This window comes from Crassostrea angulata, chromosome 5, assembly GCF_025612915.1.
Source record: "Crassostrea angulata isolate pt1a10 chromosome 5, ASM2561291v2, whole genome shotgun sequence".
Classification (NCBI taxonomy): Eukaryota; Metazoa; Mollusca; class Bivalvia; order Ostreida; family Ostreidae; genus Magallana; species Magallana angulata.
Window position 1 is genome coordinate 46,960,106 of NC_069115.1, and position 18,998 is coordinate 46,979,103.

The window sequence follows — 18,998 nt, forward strand, 5'->3', positions numbered from 1 at the left end:
GCGGTTCGATTTGCTTTGATCATAATTTGCATGCTCCTTTCTCTAGAAAAAAAGAACAAAATATTCTACTGTATTTAATACAGGTAAGTATCTTGTTAAACCGTGGAACTTTTTTAACCATTTCAGTAACAAAATTGACATTCATTGCACTTGTAATTTGGATATTGATGTTGTACTCTTTGTCTTTATTTTGCCAAATTTTGCTTATAAAACTCATCGAAAACCTTCATTTTTATTTTTCCAAAAAATTACTTATTTTTAACACAAGTAGGTCGCCATACTTTTCCGGAAATATGGCTATCCGGTTTTGTTTTTATATATACCGGAAGTTTATTATTTTGGATGGTAGCACATGGGATCATGTCCATGTGTTAATTAAAGTTGTCAAATGGGGTTAACGAAGCAATATCTACGATACGTACCCGGACCAGTTCTTGGTCTCGTCGGGGGACAGAAGTCAAACGTAGTGTTCCTGGACATCAAAGGCGTGAAAGGGAAATACTGTGCCGTAGGAGCTTGTGAGAACGTGCTGGTATGGGATCTAAGAACGGGAGAAAAGGTACAAGATCAATGTGTACACCTAACCATGAAGACACATTATACCATTCATCCTACATGTGTGATAAAGTGGAATTGTCCTAGAGTTTAAAGCAGAGTACAATAGCAAAACTTGAAGGCAGAATTGCACAGAATCGGAGAACTTAATTCTGTCTTCGTAGGCAGGTAAACCTTCATCCACCCATGTGATGTCTCCCATTTTCATTTTGGTGACCTACTGGGTGGGTGATGATTATGCCTGTCCATTCCTCTAAAAGAAATACTAGTTTACCTTGTGCAAGAAGGTAGTTTTTCCTGTTCATACAAGATCTGATCCTGTGGTTAATGCATTATTCCTCGTATTAGATAGGTTGCTGGAATTGGTTATACCGTTCCTGGTCCAAACCCAGCAGTTTATGTCTGAGTTATAGAAAACACATCCTCACAATATCATGGGTCTTGAATCCACTTGTGGCAGTTGGCCACAGCCACAATTAAGTTGGCTCGGGACCCCTGACATTGTGAGGATACGGAAAACAAGGCTCATTAATTTTCTAGGTTAACATTTCTTTCAGCATTAATTTAAAAATAAGCATATAAATTACAAAATGGTGTGTACTTGCAGGGCTCTTGATTGTCTGTAATTGGATCTGTTCAAGTGTCCCATTTCCAAAAGTACCATACTTTTTTCCCAAATGAATATGTTAATTTTGAAATTTTCCCTAATTAATAGCCATATCTCCTTTGGCTACAATCTAGCAGTGAATGATTGAAATAAAAATGTTTTTTCGTATTCATTATTTTGACATGAAAATTTTTTTTTTGAAAATTACTCTTGATCCGAACATATTTTATAAATAACATGTATTTAAAAGAATAAAAAGCTGCATTAAGTTCTAAAACATACTAAAAATTCCTCTCCTGATGCAACCTTTGATCACCCAATCTTGGAAGATGTTAAAAGTTTTTGTAATTTCAATTGTTGATGCAGTGTAGAATTAAAACAGACATACAATATAGTAATTTCAAGCATAAATATTCAAGTTAACAATGAGGAAAGATTTTTTCTTACCTTTTTGGTAGATCATTTAATTGCTAAAATTCGTCTTGCACTTCAGCACCTAGAGCTACAGGGAGAGAAGGGGGAGGTCACTCAGATAGCAAAATCTCCCGACAAGAGACATGTCGCAGTTGGATACAGTGATGGACTGGTAAAGGTGTTTGACCTTCATGGAGGGGAGGTCAAGGTCAACTTCAGCGGCCACAAGTCTGCTGTCACAGCTCTAAGTTATGATCATCAAGGACTCAGGCTTGTCTCTGGGGCAAAGGTAAAAATTAGAGAGCTCGATATAATTAATTTTTTTTTCACTGGTCAATTCCATTATTAACTATGTAAGAATATTTTCAATCACATTGGGCCAAAAATTTATGATAATGGAAAAAAAATGTCTTAAAAGATAACTGTCCCAAAGACCAATTACTCTTCACAAAACACTAGCCCATATCTGAATGTTACCGGTACTTGTCCTTGGTCATATTTTAAATATTAATTGCGAGCCCTTGATTATAAATAAAATTTGGTAAAATAAACTCCATTTGTATTTCTTTTAAATTATTGCATGCAGAAAATGCACAGATTGTATTAAAAAAAAGTTTCCCACCTCTCAGTAGCAACTTAATTTATCCACTTAATAATTACAAACACAAAAAGAAAATTTGTCTCCTGAATAAGATTTTCTGTTCACTTGACTACAATTTTATTTCCTTTATCAGGATACAGATGTAATTGTATGGGACATTGTGAATGAATCTGGTCTGTTCAGACTGAAAGGACACAAAGGGCAAATAACTCAGGTTGTCTTCCTGAAAGACAAGAATGTCATTGTTTCAAGGTAATGTACTGTATTTTTTAAATGATTCCATGTTTCATTTTCAGCCACTAAATCATAAGAAGTGTATATTGTTAGTAAAACGGAGATATAAATTCAACAGTTCATTCTTATGTTATTATTTTTTCAGCTCCAAAGACACTTTTATCAAGTTCTGGGATCTTGATACACAACACTGCTTCAAAACGTTAGTGGGTCACAGAAGTGAGGTATGTGTGAAAATTTTAAGTTGATTTTCGTTTTCTTTAAACTAGGTTTCAAGAGTATTGTTTCCTATCAACTAGTTTTCAGGGTATCCAAATTAATCTGTTTTATGACATTGTTAACAACATCTAGAATATTTTTACAAGTAATTTATTTCATTATACATGTAATAAAATATTTTTCCAATAAAGCTAGTGTACACCAGCAACTCTTTTTTCTCAAGCATCTATTATTTGTGATTCTCGACAGATCTATGACTTTGTGATCGTAAGGAATGGTCAACGCCTGATCACTGGCTCTGCAGACAGTGAACTACGAGTGTGGGATATTGAATACATTGACAGTTTGGTAAGTCTGTGCTGTAGATTCAAAGGTGTCATCATTATGTGATTTGGAATTTTCAACTTCATTTTATCGTATATTTTACTATTTTTGCATCATATGCTATATGCTGTGTTGATACAATTCAATTCAAATTTCAAAGTTTTCAAAAAATGCCTGTCCAAGAACAGTTAAACTAATTGGGTGTATAACCATTATTTAGAAACTGGAAGAAGATGCAGAGCCTGCTTTTAAAAGAATGAAGATGGAAAGTGAAGAGGAAGGTGAAGATGAGGAAGAGGAGGATGAAGATCTGGTAAATGGATACTATTTTGTGTAGAAGGGCAGCATATAGATCTGTGTCATGTGTTATGCCTTTAGAAAGATGTTGAGAATTTTGAGGGAAATAGCGCAAAGAAAGAAATGAATTTTTTAAAAAGAAATATGGCAATAAAGCCTTGTATTAGACACAGTCTCACCTAGAGACTTGTAATGATATTAGAAGACAGGGCATCATTTTCATTGTACCATGCACGAGCTAGAAAATGCAAATAATGAGAAATGTTGCTATTCTCAGAATGTAAATGAACCATATACCAAAAAAATATAAATACATCATAAAATCTAGATTGAGAGCACATTGAATGCTGAAGATACCTGTAAAGTAGATTTTAAAGATTTACTAGATTTTTACAGCATACTACACACACAAATTCTTTTCACCTTGTAAGAATTAAGTACTGGTAAAGACATGATGGATACTTGAATATTTTCATCAAAAATTGAATATTTACAGCATTTATTGATTATTGCAGCATATATTGAAGTGCACAAAGGTTGGCTCTGTGATGCGACAAGGAAGAGATCGTCTGGTCTCCATGACAACAGACACTGGTGGTTCTGTGCTGGTTTGTCATGTAAGTCAAGGCTATTTCAATCCCAAACGTTCATAGTTGCTTTATGATAATTTTATTTGTAATGACCCTCTCGAGATAGTTGTTGAAGGTAATGTACTCTTTTACATATTGAATTTTCTAGGGAAGCAACAAATATTTGGAAGTATTTAAATTGCCATCGATAGAAAATCTTAAAAAGCATTTGGCCAAAAGACAGAAGAAATTAAGAAAGAAAGCAAGGTAAAAATAGATAAAATCAAATTGTTGTATAGAATTCGAATATACATAATTATAAACAAAATTAGAAACATATCTTTGAATAATTTCATGATATTTGAAGACATGTCAAACAAGATTTGTATTTAGTACACTGTATTTGATACATTATAATTTTCAGGGACTCTGGGACAGAAGAAGTTGGAGAGGCATTAATTACAGTGAAAGATGAAATTGTACAAAATGGTCTTTACAAGATGGCAGCCAATATTGTATCCGTGGACACTGTGAAAATCGTTTGGATCTGTTTCAAAGAGAAAGGAGTCGCCAATAAGATTACGACATGAACGTAGTCATCTGTGTATTATGCCATCGCCTATTTTAGTTCGTTCTAAAATGAATTACTTCAGTGTATATTGAATTAAGATTGATTTTTGCTGACATTATGTCATTTCTTTCTGTGAAAATCGTCTCAATTTTAAACCCTATTATCTGCAAGTTCTGTAATTACATATCATATTCACTGTTTATAGGCGTCATAAGAATATATAGGTAAAAGTATATCTAGCTTTGTTCACTTAAATTTTATTCAATGATATGTCGATTTTTTTAATGAAACCTTTATCACTTGATTTACAGTTACCTTATTCTCATTAGTTTTGTGGAAGCAGGATAGAGTTAAGTTGAGTTTCACCAAGGTTTTATTCGAACTGGTCTTTGAACAGAATCAGATAACGATTAATGGCTTAACCAACCTTCTCTGGTCAAATGATCAAAATATATGTTCAAAAATAAAAATAATATATAAAATAGTATAGTGTTTATGACGTAAGAAAAATGGAAGAGTGATATGCATATGAGTGTTTATGACGTAAGAAAAATGGAAGATTGATATGATGGTGACTATAATAGGCACATTGATAATTACATGTATGATACAAATTGGATAAAAATTTGCTGGTTTCTGAGATCTATAAATTTACACATGTCTACTAGGATACTCTTTTGAAATACATCTAACGTATGAAAAAATACAACAAAATACTTTTATAATCAAGATTCAAAGTTTGCAACAATTTATGCAATCGAATCTAAAGTGTGTTAAGGCGAATAACAAACTTGGGCCAATTAAAGGAACATTCAAATTCGTTACAATAAAATCAAAAATTGGTTAAGATATTCATGTGTGAATCACTGGCCTCACGGTACTTGTATTAAGTCCATACAGACCACAATGCAGTGTCCTTTACCCGCGGATTCATTGTGTCAAAGATAAACCTAATTGGCATTAGCAGAGTTTACCATTCATCTTCTGTTGTCAGCAAAATATCCCCAAAACAAAATTTATTTACAGATAAGACTCGTATTTCTCCACAGAATACGACAAGCGCAATTCTGCATTAGTATGTAATACAGCGAGGGGCTTAAAGTATAGAAGCATGCTTCACTATTTTTACATGATCTATCGGATGATATTCCGAGAATCCCTTGAGCATAGGTAAATTATCATATCACGATCTCGACGAGAAAAAAACGATTTCATTGATAAATCTTTATATGTCAGCAAACCCTCACGAGCTTACTTATGGCACACCGTTCTACTTTGTATTCCAAGAACTTACTTCAGTAACTTTCACTGAGTCTAATTTGATAATATTTTTGAATAGAAGTAATCTTCTCAAGCTCAAGTAAAAAGACAAAAAAAAAAATCTGGAATGTCCACACAAAAAAGACATATGAAAGATTGTATCCTTCTCCTAAATTATTCCAATTTCCGTTGAACTTCTTTGAGTCCATTTATGCCATATTTACAGGAATATCATTACATTAAGGAGACTGAATGATCCTAAAAATAACCAATTCTCTGAGTCTACATTGTGTAAAACGCATCAATCTCACAAAGAAGGAAACTAGAGATATATCTATAATGATTATTTGTCATCTAGTATTGATCAAAATGAAACTTGAAAACTGATTAGAGGATTTTATCACGTTTATATCTGTTTGGTGATAGGAGCACGAATTGCAGACGGGATGTATTGAATTTTTAATTCTCTAATAATTACAGTGTATTGATTTCCACGATTATGATCATCTTTGTCGGATTCTTTTTTCTATTATCATGCCAGCATTGACTCCCCTTGGATGGAACACCAGTCCTTCGCAGGTTAACTCCAAGCGTAAGCAGGTAGCCAATTTCTGCTAGGTGGACCGAGACAATGTAGATAGAGTGTTCAACACACAACATCAATAAGTGACCACAGTGGGGTTTAAACCAGCAACATATGGGCTACTGATTGTATATCCACTGAATCATGTGCTTGGATACGTTTGGCAAACTATTATTTAAAGGACTATATATGATAAGGGCCTAAAATGGCCCCCTAAAATGAACATCATCATTTTACTATCATTCTTTGTTTTCTTTGTACAGATATGTATGTGATGTCTTTACATAATATTCATTTTGGTTCAAGTGCTCACAATTTAGAAATATGACATTGTAAAGACAACCTTTTCCCGCCATTTTTGCATCTTTAACGTAAAACAGCTTGTTTTCAAGCAGTTTTTCCTTCCGAAAACATAGAGCGCATTCTTGAACAAATAAGATATTTTAATCAGAGATGTATCTAGCCAAGACTAATAAGTGAAAAAAAATGTTCCTTGTTCAAGCATGCGCTCTATATTTCCCATTCGTAAATAGATAAGAAAAATGTCAATTTTTGGCTGATTTTGATTGAATTATAGAAATAGCGTCATTTCTGACGTCATATACTGCCAGTGAGTGCAAATAAATCAAATAAATAGATGAAAAATATATTTTATATCAACTCTTCTAAAAAATTAGTGAACATTTTATTGTATCCGAAAAACTTAAAAAATGGCGAATTATGGGGGCCAAATTTAACTCTTATCATATATAGTTCTTTCCTGGGATCCTTTGAACGACTATACTACAATGTCGTGCATAGATGCAGTATTTTGTCAATTTTTTCTATATTTTAAGAAGTTTAGCTATCAGTTCGTTGTGTATCACACGGTACGTTATGTAATGGTCAATAATATAAGAAGATGTATCTATATCATGTGATTTGTGCGCATTATATACGATGTGTTATCTAATGTGAATTAAGATTGGTCACTATTTTATGACGTCTTATAAACTTGATAATTTTAATTTCCTCCATCGTTTTGATATCAAAAAATGTTCTTCCATTACGAGTTAATAAGATATATATCATCATCTATTCTGAGCATATTCGAAATAAATGATTTTTAAATACTTACTTACTAGTACTTACTTAGTTAGTCCTCTCCCTGTCGTGAGCACATAAGGCCTTCGCCAAGGACTTCTATTTCTCCATTTCTGCCTGTCTGCTGACATCTGCAGTACCATGCCCCAAGTCCCTCCCTGAACCCCGATCTCCTTCTCCACTGACCTCCTTTGGTCGCCCTCTAAGTCTTTTTCTTTTTCGAAGTGGCGGTTCGATTTGCTTTGATCATAATTTGCATGCTCCTTTCTCTAGAAAAAAAGAACAAAATATTCTACTGTATTTAATACAGGTAAGTATCTTGTTAAACCGTGGAACTTTTTTAACCATTTCAGTAACAAAATTGACATTCATTGCACTTGTAATTTGGATATTGATGTTGTACTCTTTGTCTTTATTTTGCCAAATTTTGCTTATAAAACTCATCGAAAACCTTCATTTTTATTTTTCCAAAAAATTACTTATTTTTAACACAAGTAGGTCGCCATACTTTTCCGGAAATATGGCTATCCGGTTTTGTTTTTATATATACCGGAAGTTTATTATTTTGGATGGTAGCACATGGGATCATGTCCATGTGTTAATTAAAGTTGTCAAATGGGGTTAACGAAGCAATATCTACGATACGTACCCGGACCAGTTCTTGGTCTCGTCGGGGGACAGAAGTCAAACGTAGTGTTCCTGGACATCAAAGGCGTGAAAGGGAAATACTGTGCCGTAGGAGCTTGTGAGAACGTGCTGGTATGGGATCTAAGAACGGGAGAAAAGGTACAAGATCAATGTGTACACCTAACCATGAAGACACATTATACCATTCATCCTACATGTGTGATAAAGTGGAATTGTCCTAGAGTTTAAAGCAGAGTACAATAGCAAAACTTGAAGGCAGAATTGCACAGAATCGGAGAACTTAATTCTGTCTTCGTAGGCAGGTAAACCTTCATCCACCCATGTGATGTCTCCCATTTTCATTTTGGTGACCTACTGGGTGGGTGATGATTATGCCTGTCCATTCCTCTAAAAGAAATACTAGTTTACCTTGTGCAAGAAGGTAGTTTTTCCTGTTCATACAAGATCTGATCCTGTGGTTAATGCATTATTCCTCGTATTAGATAGGTTGCTGGAATTGGTTATACCGTTCCTGGTCCAAACCCAGCAGTTTATGTCTGAGTTATAGAAAACACATCCTCACAATATCATGGGTCTTGAATCCACTTGTGGCAGTTGGCCACAGCCACAATTAAGTTGGCTCGGGACCCCTGACATTGTGAGGATACGGAAAACAAGGCTCATTAATTTTCTAGGTTAACATTTCTTTCAGCATTAATTTAAAAATAAGCATATAAATTACAAAATGGTGTGTACTTGCAGGGCTCTTGATTGTCTGTAATTGGATCTGTTCAAGTGTCCCATTTCCAAAAGTACCATACTTTTTTCCCAAATGAATATGTTAATTTTGAAATTTTCCCTAATTAATAGCCATATCTCCTTTGGCTACAATCTAGCAGTGAATGATTGAAATAAAAATGTTTTTTCGTATTCATTATTTTGACATGAAAATTTTTTTTTTGAAAATTACTCTTGATCCGAACATATTTTATAAATAACATGTATTTAAAAGAATAAAAAGCTGCATTAAGTTCTAAAACATACTAAAAATTCCTCTCCTGATGCAACCTTTGATCACCCAATCTTGGAAGATGTTAAAAGTTTTTGTAATTTCAATTGTTGATGCAGTGTAGAATTAAAACAGACATACAATATAGTAATTTCAAGCATAAATATTCAAGTTAACAATGAGGAAAGATTTTTTCTTACCTTTTTGGTAGATCATTTAATTGCTAAAATTCGTCTTGCACTTCAGCACCTAGAGCTACAGGGAGAGAAGGGGGAGGTCACTCAGATAGCAAAATCTCCCGACAAGAGACATGTCGCAGTTGGATACAGTGATGGACTGGTAAAGGTGTTTGACCTTCATGGAGGGGAGGTCAAGGTCAACTTCAGCGGCCACAAGTCTGCTGTCACAGCTCTAAGTTATGATCATCAAGGACTCAGGCTTGTCTCTGGGGCAAAGGTAAAAATTAGAGAGCTCGATATAATTAATTTTTTTTTCACTGGTCAATTCCATTATTAACTATGTAAGAATATTTTCAATCACATTGGGCCAAAAATTTATGATAATGGAAAAAAAATGTCTTAAAAGATAACTGTCCCAAAGACCAATTACTCTTCACAAAACACTAGCCCATATCTGAATGTTACCGGTACTTGTCCTTGGTCATATTTTAAATATTAATTGCGAGCCCTTGATTATAAATAAAATTTGGTAAAATAAACTCCATTTGTATTTCTTTTAAATTATTGCATGCAGAAAATGCACAGATTGTATTAAAAAAAAGTTTCCCACCTCTCAGTAGCAACTTAATTTATCCACTTAATAATTACAAACACAAAAAGAAAATTTGTCTCCTGAATAAGATTTTCTGTTCACTTGACTACAATTTTATTTCCTTTATCAGGATACAGATGTAATTGTATGGGACATTGTGAATGAATCTGGTCTGTTCAGACTGAAAGGACACAAAGGGCAAATAACTCAGGTTGTCTTCCTGAAAGACAAGAATGTCATTGTTTCAAGGTAATGTACTGTATTTTTTAAATGATTCCATGTTTCATTTTCAGCCACTAAATCATAAGAAGTGTATATTGTTAGTAAAACGGAGATATAAATTCAACAGTTCATTCTTATGTTATTATTTTTTCAGCTCCAAAGACACTTTTATCAAGTTCTGGGATCTTGATACACAACACTGCTTCAAAACGTTAGTGGGTCACAGAAGTGAGGTATGTGTGAAAATTTTAAGTTGATTTTCGTTTTCTTTAAACTAGGTTTCAAGAGTATTGTTTCCTATCAACTAGTTTTCAGGGTATCCAAATTAATCTGTTTTATGACATTGTTAACAACATCTAGAATATTTTTACAAGTAATTTATTTCATTATACATGTAATAAAATATTTTTCCAATAAAGCTAGTGTACACCAGCAACTCTTTTTTCTCAAGCATCTATTATTTGTGATTCTCGACAGATCTATGACTTTGTGATCGTAAGGAATGGTCAACGCCTGATCACTGGCTCTGCAGACAGTGAACTACGAGTGTGGGATATTGAATACATTGACAGTTTGGTAAGTCTGTGCTGTAGATTCAAAGGTGTCATCATTATGTGATTTGGAATTTTCAACTTCATTTTATCGTATATTTTACTATTTTTGCATCATATGCTATATGCTGTGTTGATACAATTCAATTCAAATTTCAAAGTTTTCAAAAAATGCCTGTCCAAGAACAGTTAAACTAATTGGGTGTATAACCATTATTTAGAAACTGGAAGAAGATGCAGAGCCTGCTTTTAAAAGAATGAAGATGGAAAGTGAAGAGGAAGGTGAAGATGAGGAAGAGGAGGATGAAGATCTGGTAAATGGATACTATTTTGTGTAGAAGGGCAGCATATAGATCTGTGTCATGTGTTATGCCTTTAGAAAGATGTTGAGAATTTTGAGGGAAATAGCGCAAAGAAAGAAATGAATTTTTTAAAAAGAAATATGGCAATAAAGCCTTGTATTAGACACAGTCTCACCTAGAGACTTGTAATGATATTAGAAGACAGGGCATCATTTTCATTGTACCATGCACGAGCTAGAAAATGCAAATAATGAGAAATGTTGCTATTCTCAGAATGTAAATGAACCATATACCAAAAAAATATAAATACATCATAAAATCTAGATTGAGAGCACATTGAATGCTGAAGATACCTGTAAAGTAGATTTTAAAGATTTACTAGATTTTTACAGCATACTACACACACAAATTCTTTTCACCTTGTAAGAATTAAGTACTGGTAAAGACATGATGGATACTTGAATATTTTCATCAAAAATTGAATATTTACAGCATTTATTGATTATTGCAGCATATATTGAAGTGCACAAAGGTTGGCTCTGTGATGCGACAAGGAAGAGATCGTCTGGTCTCCATGACAACAGACACTGGTGGTTCTGTGCTGGTTTGTCATGTAAGTCAAGGCTATTTCAATCCCAAACGTTCATAGTTGCTTTATGATAATTTTATTTGTAATGACCCTCTCGAGATAGTTGTTGAAGGTAATGTACTCTTTTACATATTGAATTTTCTAGGGAAGCAACAAATATTTGGAAGTATTTAAATTGCCATCGATAGAAAATCTTAAAAAGCATTTGGCCAAAAGACAGAAGAAATTAAGAAAGAAAGCAAGGTAAAAATAGATAAAATCAAATTGTTGTATAGAATTCGAATATACATAATTATAAACAAAATTAGAAACATATCTTTGAATAATTTCATGATATTTGAAGACATGTCAAACAAGATTTGTATTTAGTACACTGTATTTGATACATTATAATTTTCAGGGACTCTGGGACAGAAGAAGTTGGAGAGGCATTAATTACAGTGAAAGATGAAATTGTACAAAATGGTCTTTACAAGATGGCAGCCAATATTGTATCCGTGGACACTGTGTTGGAGAATCCTGCCCTTTGTAAGGTATGGTCACAACAGTTCATGTCATGGTGCTTTTAATATCAGTCTTGTTAATTTGGAGAAGTTGTGCAGTTATTATGCATTTTGCAGGTTTTGCAGTAAAAATGAAACAATATGTATTATTTCCATTCAGTATAAGTGAATGTATGGCAACTGTGTTTTGTGATGATTTATCAATGTTTGATGCTTATGGTGGGTATTTTATTTCAATTTGTGCATTTAAACTATCAGTCTTAAAAACTGTAAACAAGGTGTGTTTAGCAATTAATTGTTTGACACCAACAGGTGCTTCTTCTGTTGAACAACAACATGTTACAACACTGCTGTATAGACATGGAGCAGAAGCAGGCTGAGCCACAGAGCATGACCAAGCTGGTCCTCCCGGGACACAGGACGGACGTCCGGACGCTGTGCTTCAGTTCCGACAACACCGCTCTCCTGTCAGCCAGTGCTGAGAGTGTCAAAATCTGGAACAGGTGAATTGTTGAGCCAAATTTTTGAAAGAACAAATTGCATATACATATATCAATCATATATTGGAAGTTTTTGGTTAAAATTTAAAAAAAAGATAATATAGTTTACATTTATGTTTGAATTTTGGTCTTTAAAAATTACTGTGAGGCATTATGCAATGGAGACTTTCTCTACAAAATAAAGTGATTCATTTAATGAATTTTTTCTATCTGTTGTCTGATTACAGAGCCTCCTCACAGTGTATCAGAACCATGACCTGTGACTACGCCCTCTGTTCACTGTTTGCTCCGGGGGACAGGCATGTGATCATTGGAACAAAGGTACGCAATTGCTCGAAATTATGCTGTTTTTTTAAGTGTTTAATTATTGACAAATTGTATGGAAATTTTCATCAAAAATCAGGTACAGAATGTATCAATTTTCATTTGCCAAAGACTGCTTGAGTGCTCCTGGACAATTAAATTTCCATGAACAAGTAGTCATTTTATTCATTTCATACAGAAAAAATAGTGGTCTGCAACTATAGATATTTGCAAACAAATTGTTGATCAAAGGTATTTATATTTATTGCAAAACTTGGTTCACAGAATGTGATGGGGGGAAATATCCATTGCCTTGAACATAAATACAGTATTTTAGCTTTTACTTCTTTTAATGTTTGTAAATGTTGATTTGCTTGATCTTCAGAGTGGTAAGCTGCAGATTTTTGACGTGGGGAGTGGGGGTCTCCTGGAGGAGGTGGAGGCCCACACAGGGGCCGTCTGGTCAGTGTCCATGTCCCCGGACAGGGTGAGTGATGCCACTGGGGTAGTCAGGCCAGATATATGCATGTACTAGGATCATAACTGGCACAGAGTTCTGTCTATGTACAGTACCAATCAGACCGAACCTTACAGAAAGTAAACCCCAACTAAACCCTGGGTTTACTTTCTGGGTTTACTAGAGTAGACCCAGAGTAAACCCCAAGTAAACCCAGAGTGGACACAGAAAGTAAACCCCGATCAGAAACACACCCTGAAAGCAGATGTTAACTGTGTATTCAGAATATGCAAAGGGCAGGAATTACAGGCAGTATGATGGTAAGATAAAATACAGGTCTGCTTCACACTTCAGTGCATACAGTTGACCCCAAAAGTATAACTTTAGTAAACCTAAAGTAAACCATGAGGAAACTCAAGTAAACCTCGAGTGGACCCTAATTTTCAAAAATTAAACCAGGAGTAAACCCAAAGTAAACCCGGGTTTTAGTTGGGGTTTACTCTGGTGTTAAGATGGGTCTGAACTTTGGTTGTCGGACTTGATAAACATGAACTCTTAACTTGCACAGAGTTAGTCAGACTAACATCTGTCTCTGTGGTTAAAATATATGCCAGAAATATGTACATTTTATTGTTTTTATTGCATCAAAAATATGGTGTTATATAGTACATGTACATATAACTGAGTAAATTAAATTTACATGCAATTCAAACAGAAAATGCTTTTATGGACTAAAGGCTTACATATGGAAATTTTGGGTTTAAACCAACTTATATAAATTAATTCCATCTGCTTTTTCTCTGACACAGAGGGGCATAGTGACTGGAGGTGCAGACAAGCAGGTCCACTTCTGGAAGTTTGAGCTGATCATGGACGAGAAGTTCTCCCTCACAAGGTAAAGTCAAAAATACGCGTACAGATGTAAATGTAACATGTTTAATCACTGTGAATCACAAAAGGTCTGAACAGATGAGATTTCTTGATAGATTTGTATTTGATATTGATTTTTTAGTAAAAGACTTACCCTGGAGTTGGAGAAAACACTAAAGATGGATGAAGATGTTCTGTGTGTGAAGTACAGGTAACACATTATTGATTAAAAAACATTTGTTTTTAATAAACTTTAAATAAGAATGAACAGATTTCTTTATAGAATGTACAGTCATGTATTTTGACAAAACATGTTTGTGCACACAGGTGTATAATCATGTACTCTTGTAAAATTAATCACGACATTTTTTACATTTAATTTCAGTCCTGATCAGCGTTTGATTGCTGTGTCTTTACTAGACAATACTGTCAAGGTCTTCTTCGCCGACACTCTCAAGGTTTGTCCATCCTCCACAGAAACTCTCTAAAATATTATAAAATTAATGTAAACTCTCTGAAATTGTTGTTTAATGATGAAGTTTATTTGTTGGTTGTTACTGATAACACTACCACTTATTTAGTAAATAATGTATAAATTTAATATATCTTCTCGAATAGGATTTTCTTTTGAAAACTTCTTTTTGTTTGTCCCTGTAAAGGGTACACAACTTTATGGTTTTCTTTGGTTTAATTTCTGTTAAAATTAAAGTTTGTGTAGCTTTGCCTGATTTTTTTTTGTCATAACCTGTTCATTTACATGCACTTTGTACATGTATTGTTTTTCCTGATGTAAATATATTTTAATAATCATTACCACTGTATGTACCTTGTATTGTTTGAATTTATTCAATTTAATTGTTACCTGTGCAATTACCTGGAATACCTTTACCTTATATAGTTTTTCCTGTCGCTGTATGGACACAAGCTCCCTGTCACCTGTATGGACATCTCCCACGACAGCACACTGTTGGTGTCGGGATCAGCGGACAGGAACATCAAGATCTGGGGGCTCGACTTCGGAGACTGCCACAAGTCTATCTTTGCTCATGATGACAGGTAAATTAAAGCAGATTTCCTAGTATTCATGAATTAACTGAATAACTTTTATGCCATTAGAGCCAGTCCTAAATTCATACAATAGACCTGGCCCCGGGGCCATAAAACTTAGACGAGCTTACTTTTGATCTAAGTCTCACTTTTACAAAAGGAACCTGTAGTGGAAAAGTGAGTAAGCTCGTCAAAGTTTTATGGCCCCGGGGCCAGGTATAAGACGCATCTTTTTTGGGAATTGATCTGCTAATTTGAATTTTCATGAGCAGTTTTCATTTCTTTTATTCATACAATGTACCTGTGTGTCCCCATAAGTAAACATCTACATAGAGGGGTTGTTCATATTTCATAAAACCCACAGATTTCTATTACTTGGTTAACAGTATTTGCTCATAACAATTAAAACTGTAAATCTTCACATCTGTGAAAATTTACTAGATTTTTTCCATATCTTCCAGTGTTGATCATAGAATGAATTTTGTATTTCTTATAATTCAAATTGTTGACAGAAATTGAAATCAGGTTGCACAGTCACATATATACTGATATTGAATGATTTTATATTTCCTTTTCAGTGTCATGTGTACCCAGTTCATCGCAAAAACTCACTTGATTTTCACTGGAGGGAAAGATGGCAAAATCAAACAGTGGGATGCTGACAAATTTGAACTTATTGTCACTCTTCAGGTAACACTAACAATAATTCAGCGGCTTATGATGGGATAAGATTATAAATGGTTACTCATATAAATATTGTGGAAAACTGTAATCTGTTTTGGAGGATACTTAGATCACAAAGGAATATTTGTGTTGTATTTTTAAGTAAAGATAATGTCCTATTATTGAGGTTTGTCGCACATTGCACACAGAATGAAGTAAATAAAAATGTTAGTCCATGAGCTCACTTTTAGAGAATCTGATTGTAGGGTCACCATGCTGAGATATGGTGTATGTCTGTCAGCTCCACAGGGAACTTCCTGGCCACGGGGTCACATGACAAGTCCATCAGACTGTGGGAAAAGACCAAGGAGATCGTAGTGCTGGAGGAGGAGAGAGAAATGGTAAAGGATTTCATTTGTTAATTGTTTTGATTTGAACAATTGAGATGGAATTTTTGGTGTTTTTTTTGTTTTTTGTTTTGTTTTTTTTAAATTTTGAATATTGTCCGAAATGTTAAAATTATTTAAACATCATTTTTTATTCACTATTTGTATTCAGTACAATTTACATGAGGGTTTTACATAATACCAGTATGGTTTTTTTTCCAGATAAATAAATGTAATTTGTAATAAAAATACATTACCATGAATTTATGAAATCTTTTAGCTTGTGTTCTTAAATCAATTGAACTGTAACAGTTTTGACTGGTGTGAGATCATGTTCCCCTTTTAAATACCCAGTGTAAATTTACCAATCTATCTCTGATGATCTTGATTTTAAGGAAAGAGAGAAAGAAGATGAGGAAGCCATAGAAGGGGAGACAGTTGTTCCCGGGGAAACCAACACAGAAGTTGCACTAGCTGGCAAGAAGTCCATAGAGACTGTCAAAGGGGTAGACAACTATGTTATCATTAAACGCTATCATTTACACAATATGATAATTTCCATTCATTTATAAAAGTTTAACATTATATACAGTCAAACTTGTATTAAGCAGTCACCTGCGGGAGGCACCCAAACTGACCTCTTAACAGAGGTGACCTTTGAGTAGAGACTTGTGAATTTGCCAACATCAAATCCATTTTTAGAACAATTATACAATTTTATTTCAATCATATACTTGATATTTAGCATAATGTATCAAAATGATAGATAAAGTAATTGATTTGATGTTTTAATAGTATCTATTATATTTACAAATAAGTAGAAATACATTACGATGCATTGTGCATGCAATTTTTATATTTCTTTAAATTATTCAAAACAGTCATTACGTGGTAAAACCTTGTCGCCGATATTTTCACAATTATAACACTAACACTATTTTCATGAGTACCGTATATATAGAAAACAAACACTTTTAATATAAATCAACAAATACGTTTTTAACCGACCGTATCTGAACTCAAAATCATATTATTAGGGGCCTAAATCAAGCAATTTTCTTTGACACCAGTATATCATTCATGTTTATAAAACAAACATTTTGATAATACTTGTTTAAACAATTCACTTGATTCCCATTCGTATCTGATCTGCCAATTATGTATTATAAATACATCGATTAATTTGGTTTCTCTCGCCTCAAGCGTATATTTATTGTTAACATTTATACCCGACATTCGGAAGCCATATTGTTTAAAAATCCCCGGGTGTAAATCATGTGACCGGCCAAGATGGCCGCCTAATGCATGTCGACTGTTCAGTTTCGGATCAAAATACGATGACCGCTGACCGCGTTAGACAGGTGACTGCTCTTTAGAGGGCAATTATATAGGATTTTTCATCGGGAGGAAATAAAATGGCCACATACGAAAGGTGACTACTTAATAGGGGTGACCGCTACGGCAGTTTTGACTGTACTTGTATCTATATTTGTAATATGTTTTTTGGATAAACATAATTAACACAATAGTCATGTAATTTTACTTTATGTAATGACCAATAGATGATTCAGTGTATGTATGATATATTAGGATCATTACAATGAAAATGTCAGCACATGTATTAAAAAAAAGCTAAATAAATCAAAAGAATTAAAGAATCGTTTGCATAATATGGTTTTGTGTGTTTCAGGCTGAAAGGCTCATGGAGGCACTGGATCTTTACAAAGAGGAATCGGCAAAATTAAAAGACCACAAAGAGCAGTGTCAAAGAAAAGGGCAGCAGGTATTCTCATAATTCACCAACTTATTTTGATAAGTAATGTAGGGGGAAAGTGCCCCACATCTATGTGTTTGTTTGTATATCAACTGTGACTTTGAATAAAAGACGGTACAGCCTGTACTTCACAAAGTTTACCACAGTACCAAATTCCAATCCCTTTCTTTATATGATGTGACACAATCTGCACATTGTTTTTATTTACCATTGCATAATTGCAATTTTGTGTATACTTATAATGTATAAAAATCAAATGCATTGAGTACATGTATTTTATATTTTTAGTTGCCTCCCCCTTCACTGAACCCCCTGCTGATGGCCTACAAGTGTGATACACCCGAGAGATACATGTTGGAGATGTTGCGCAAAATTAAATCAAGGTAATAATCTTCATCATGTTTAAAACTTATATAATATGTGGATTTAAAAATTCAACTGATGTTTTAGAATTGTGGTAGATCTGTATCTCATAAAAAAAGTTTATCAGGTGGTATAGCTGCAGTTCCTCTACAAACTATCAACTATGTAAAGCAACAGATCTACATCTTGTCATAGAAATGTTCTCATTTATAACATTGTATTTATTATAATTTATATATACCCTTCTGTACAAGTAGCAAAACATTTATTTGATCTGTTTCAGTGAGTTAGAGGAGTCCCTTCTAGTGCTGCCCTTCTCTTATGTCATTGACCTACTAAAAGTCCTGGAGGTGTTTATCGACTCCGCCTGGGAAGTGGAACTCTCCTGTCGGTGTTTGTTCTTCCTTCTCCGTGTTCATCACGGCCAGATTACATCCAATCTCGTTCTTCTGCCCGTGATTGACCGGCTCAGACAGAAGACTCGAGATCGAGTGAGCGAGCTCAGGGATAGGATCGGGTTCAACAGAGCAGGCAGTGAGTTTATACAGAGACAAATTGAGATGTCACAGGAGACAATCTTCTTTAGTGATGCTACAGGCAGGTACAAGGAGAGAAAGAAGAAGAAAAGAGCCATCTTAGCTGTGAAGGTGTAAACCACCGTCAGATAATGAAATAAAAATTGAAATATACATACACATCAATTGTTTCTGAATTTTTTTTTTTAATGTTTTGCTGTTTATAATT

The 18,998-nt window shown here is 34.1% G+C and overlaps 2 protein-coding genes across 2 annotated transcripts; both read left to right on the forward strand.

Annotated features, from left to right (window-relative positions):
* Nucleotides 1-330: 330 nt before the first annotated feature.
* LOC128185464 (WD repeat-containing protein 3-like) lies at nucleotides 331-4,410 on the forward strand. The gene is made up of 9 exons (XM_052855055.1): nucleotides 331-559; nucleotides 1,656-1,865; nucleotides 2,311-2,429; nucleotides 2,557-2,635; nucleotides 2,880-2,978; nucleotides 3,175-3,267; nucleotides 3,767-3,868; nucleotides 3,990-4,087; nucleotides 4,245-4,410. The coding sequence occupies exons 1-9, from the start codon at nucleotides 389-391 to the stop codon at nucleotides 4,408-4,410; spliced, it is 1,137 nt and encodes a 378-aa protein (XP_052711015.1). The 5' UTR covers nucleotides 331-388.
* Nucleotides 4,411-7,874: 3,464 nt separating this feature from the next.
* Nucleotides 7,875-18,949, forward strand: LOC128184133 (WD repeat-containing protein 3-like). Its single transcript, XM_052853479.1, has 22 exons — nucleotides 7,875-8,103; nucleotides 9,200-9,409; nucleotides 9,855-9,973; nucleotides 10,101-10,179; nucleotides 10,424-10,522; nucleotides 10,719-10,811; nucleotides 11,311-11,412; nucleotides 11,534-11,631; nucleotides 11,789-11,921; nucleotides 12,204-12,394; nucleotides 12,619-12,712; nucleotides 13,080-13,181; nucleotides 13,961-14,046; nucleotides 14,164-14,232; nucleotides 14,407-14,479; nucleotides 14,920-15,077; nucleotides 15,647-15,758; nucleotides 15,998-16,132; nucleotides 16,513-16,623; nucleotides 17,808-17,900; nucleotides 18,180-18,274; nucleotides 18,538-18,949. Exons 1-22 carry the CDS (start codon nucleotides 7,933-7,935, stop codon nucleotides 18,905-18,907), a joined length of 2,793 nt encoding a protein of 930 aa, XP_052709439.1. The 5' UTR covers nucleotides 7,875-7,932; the 3' UTR covers nucleotides 18,908-18,949.
* The last annotated feature ends 49 nt before the right edge of the window (nucleotides 18,950-18,998 follow it).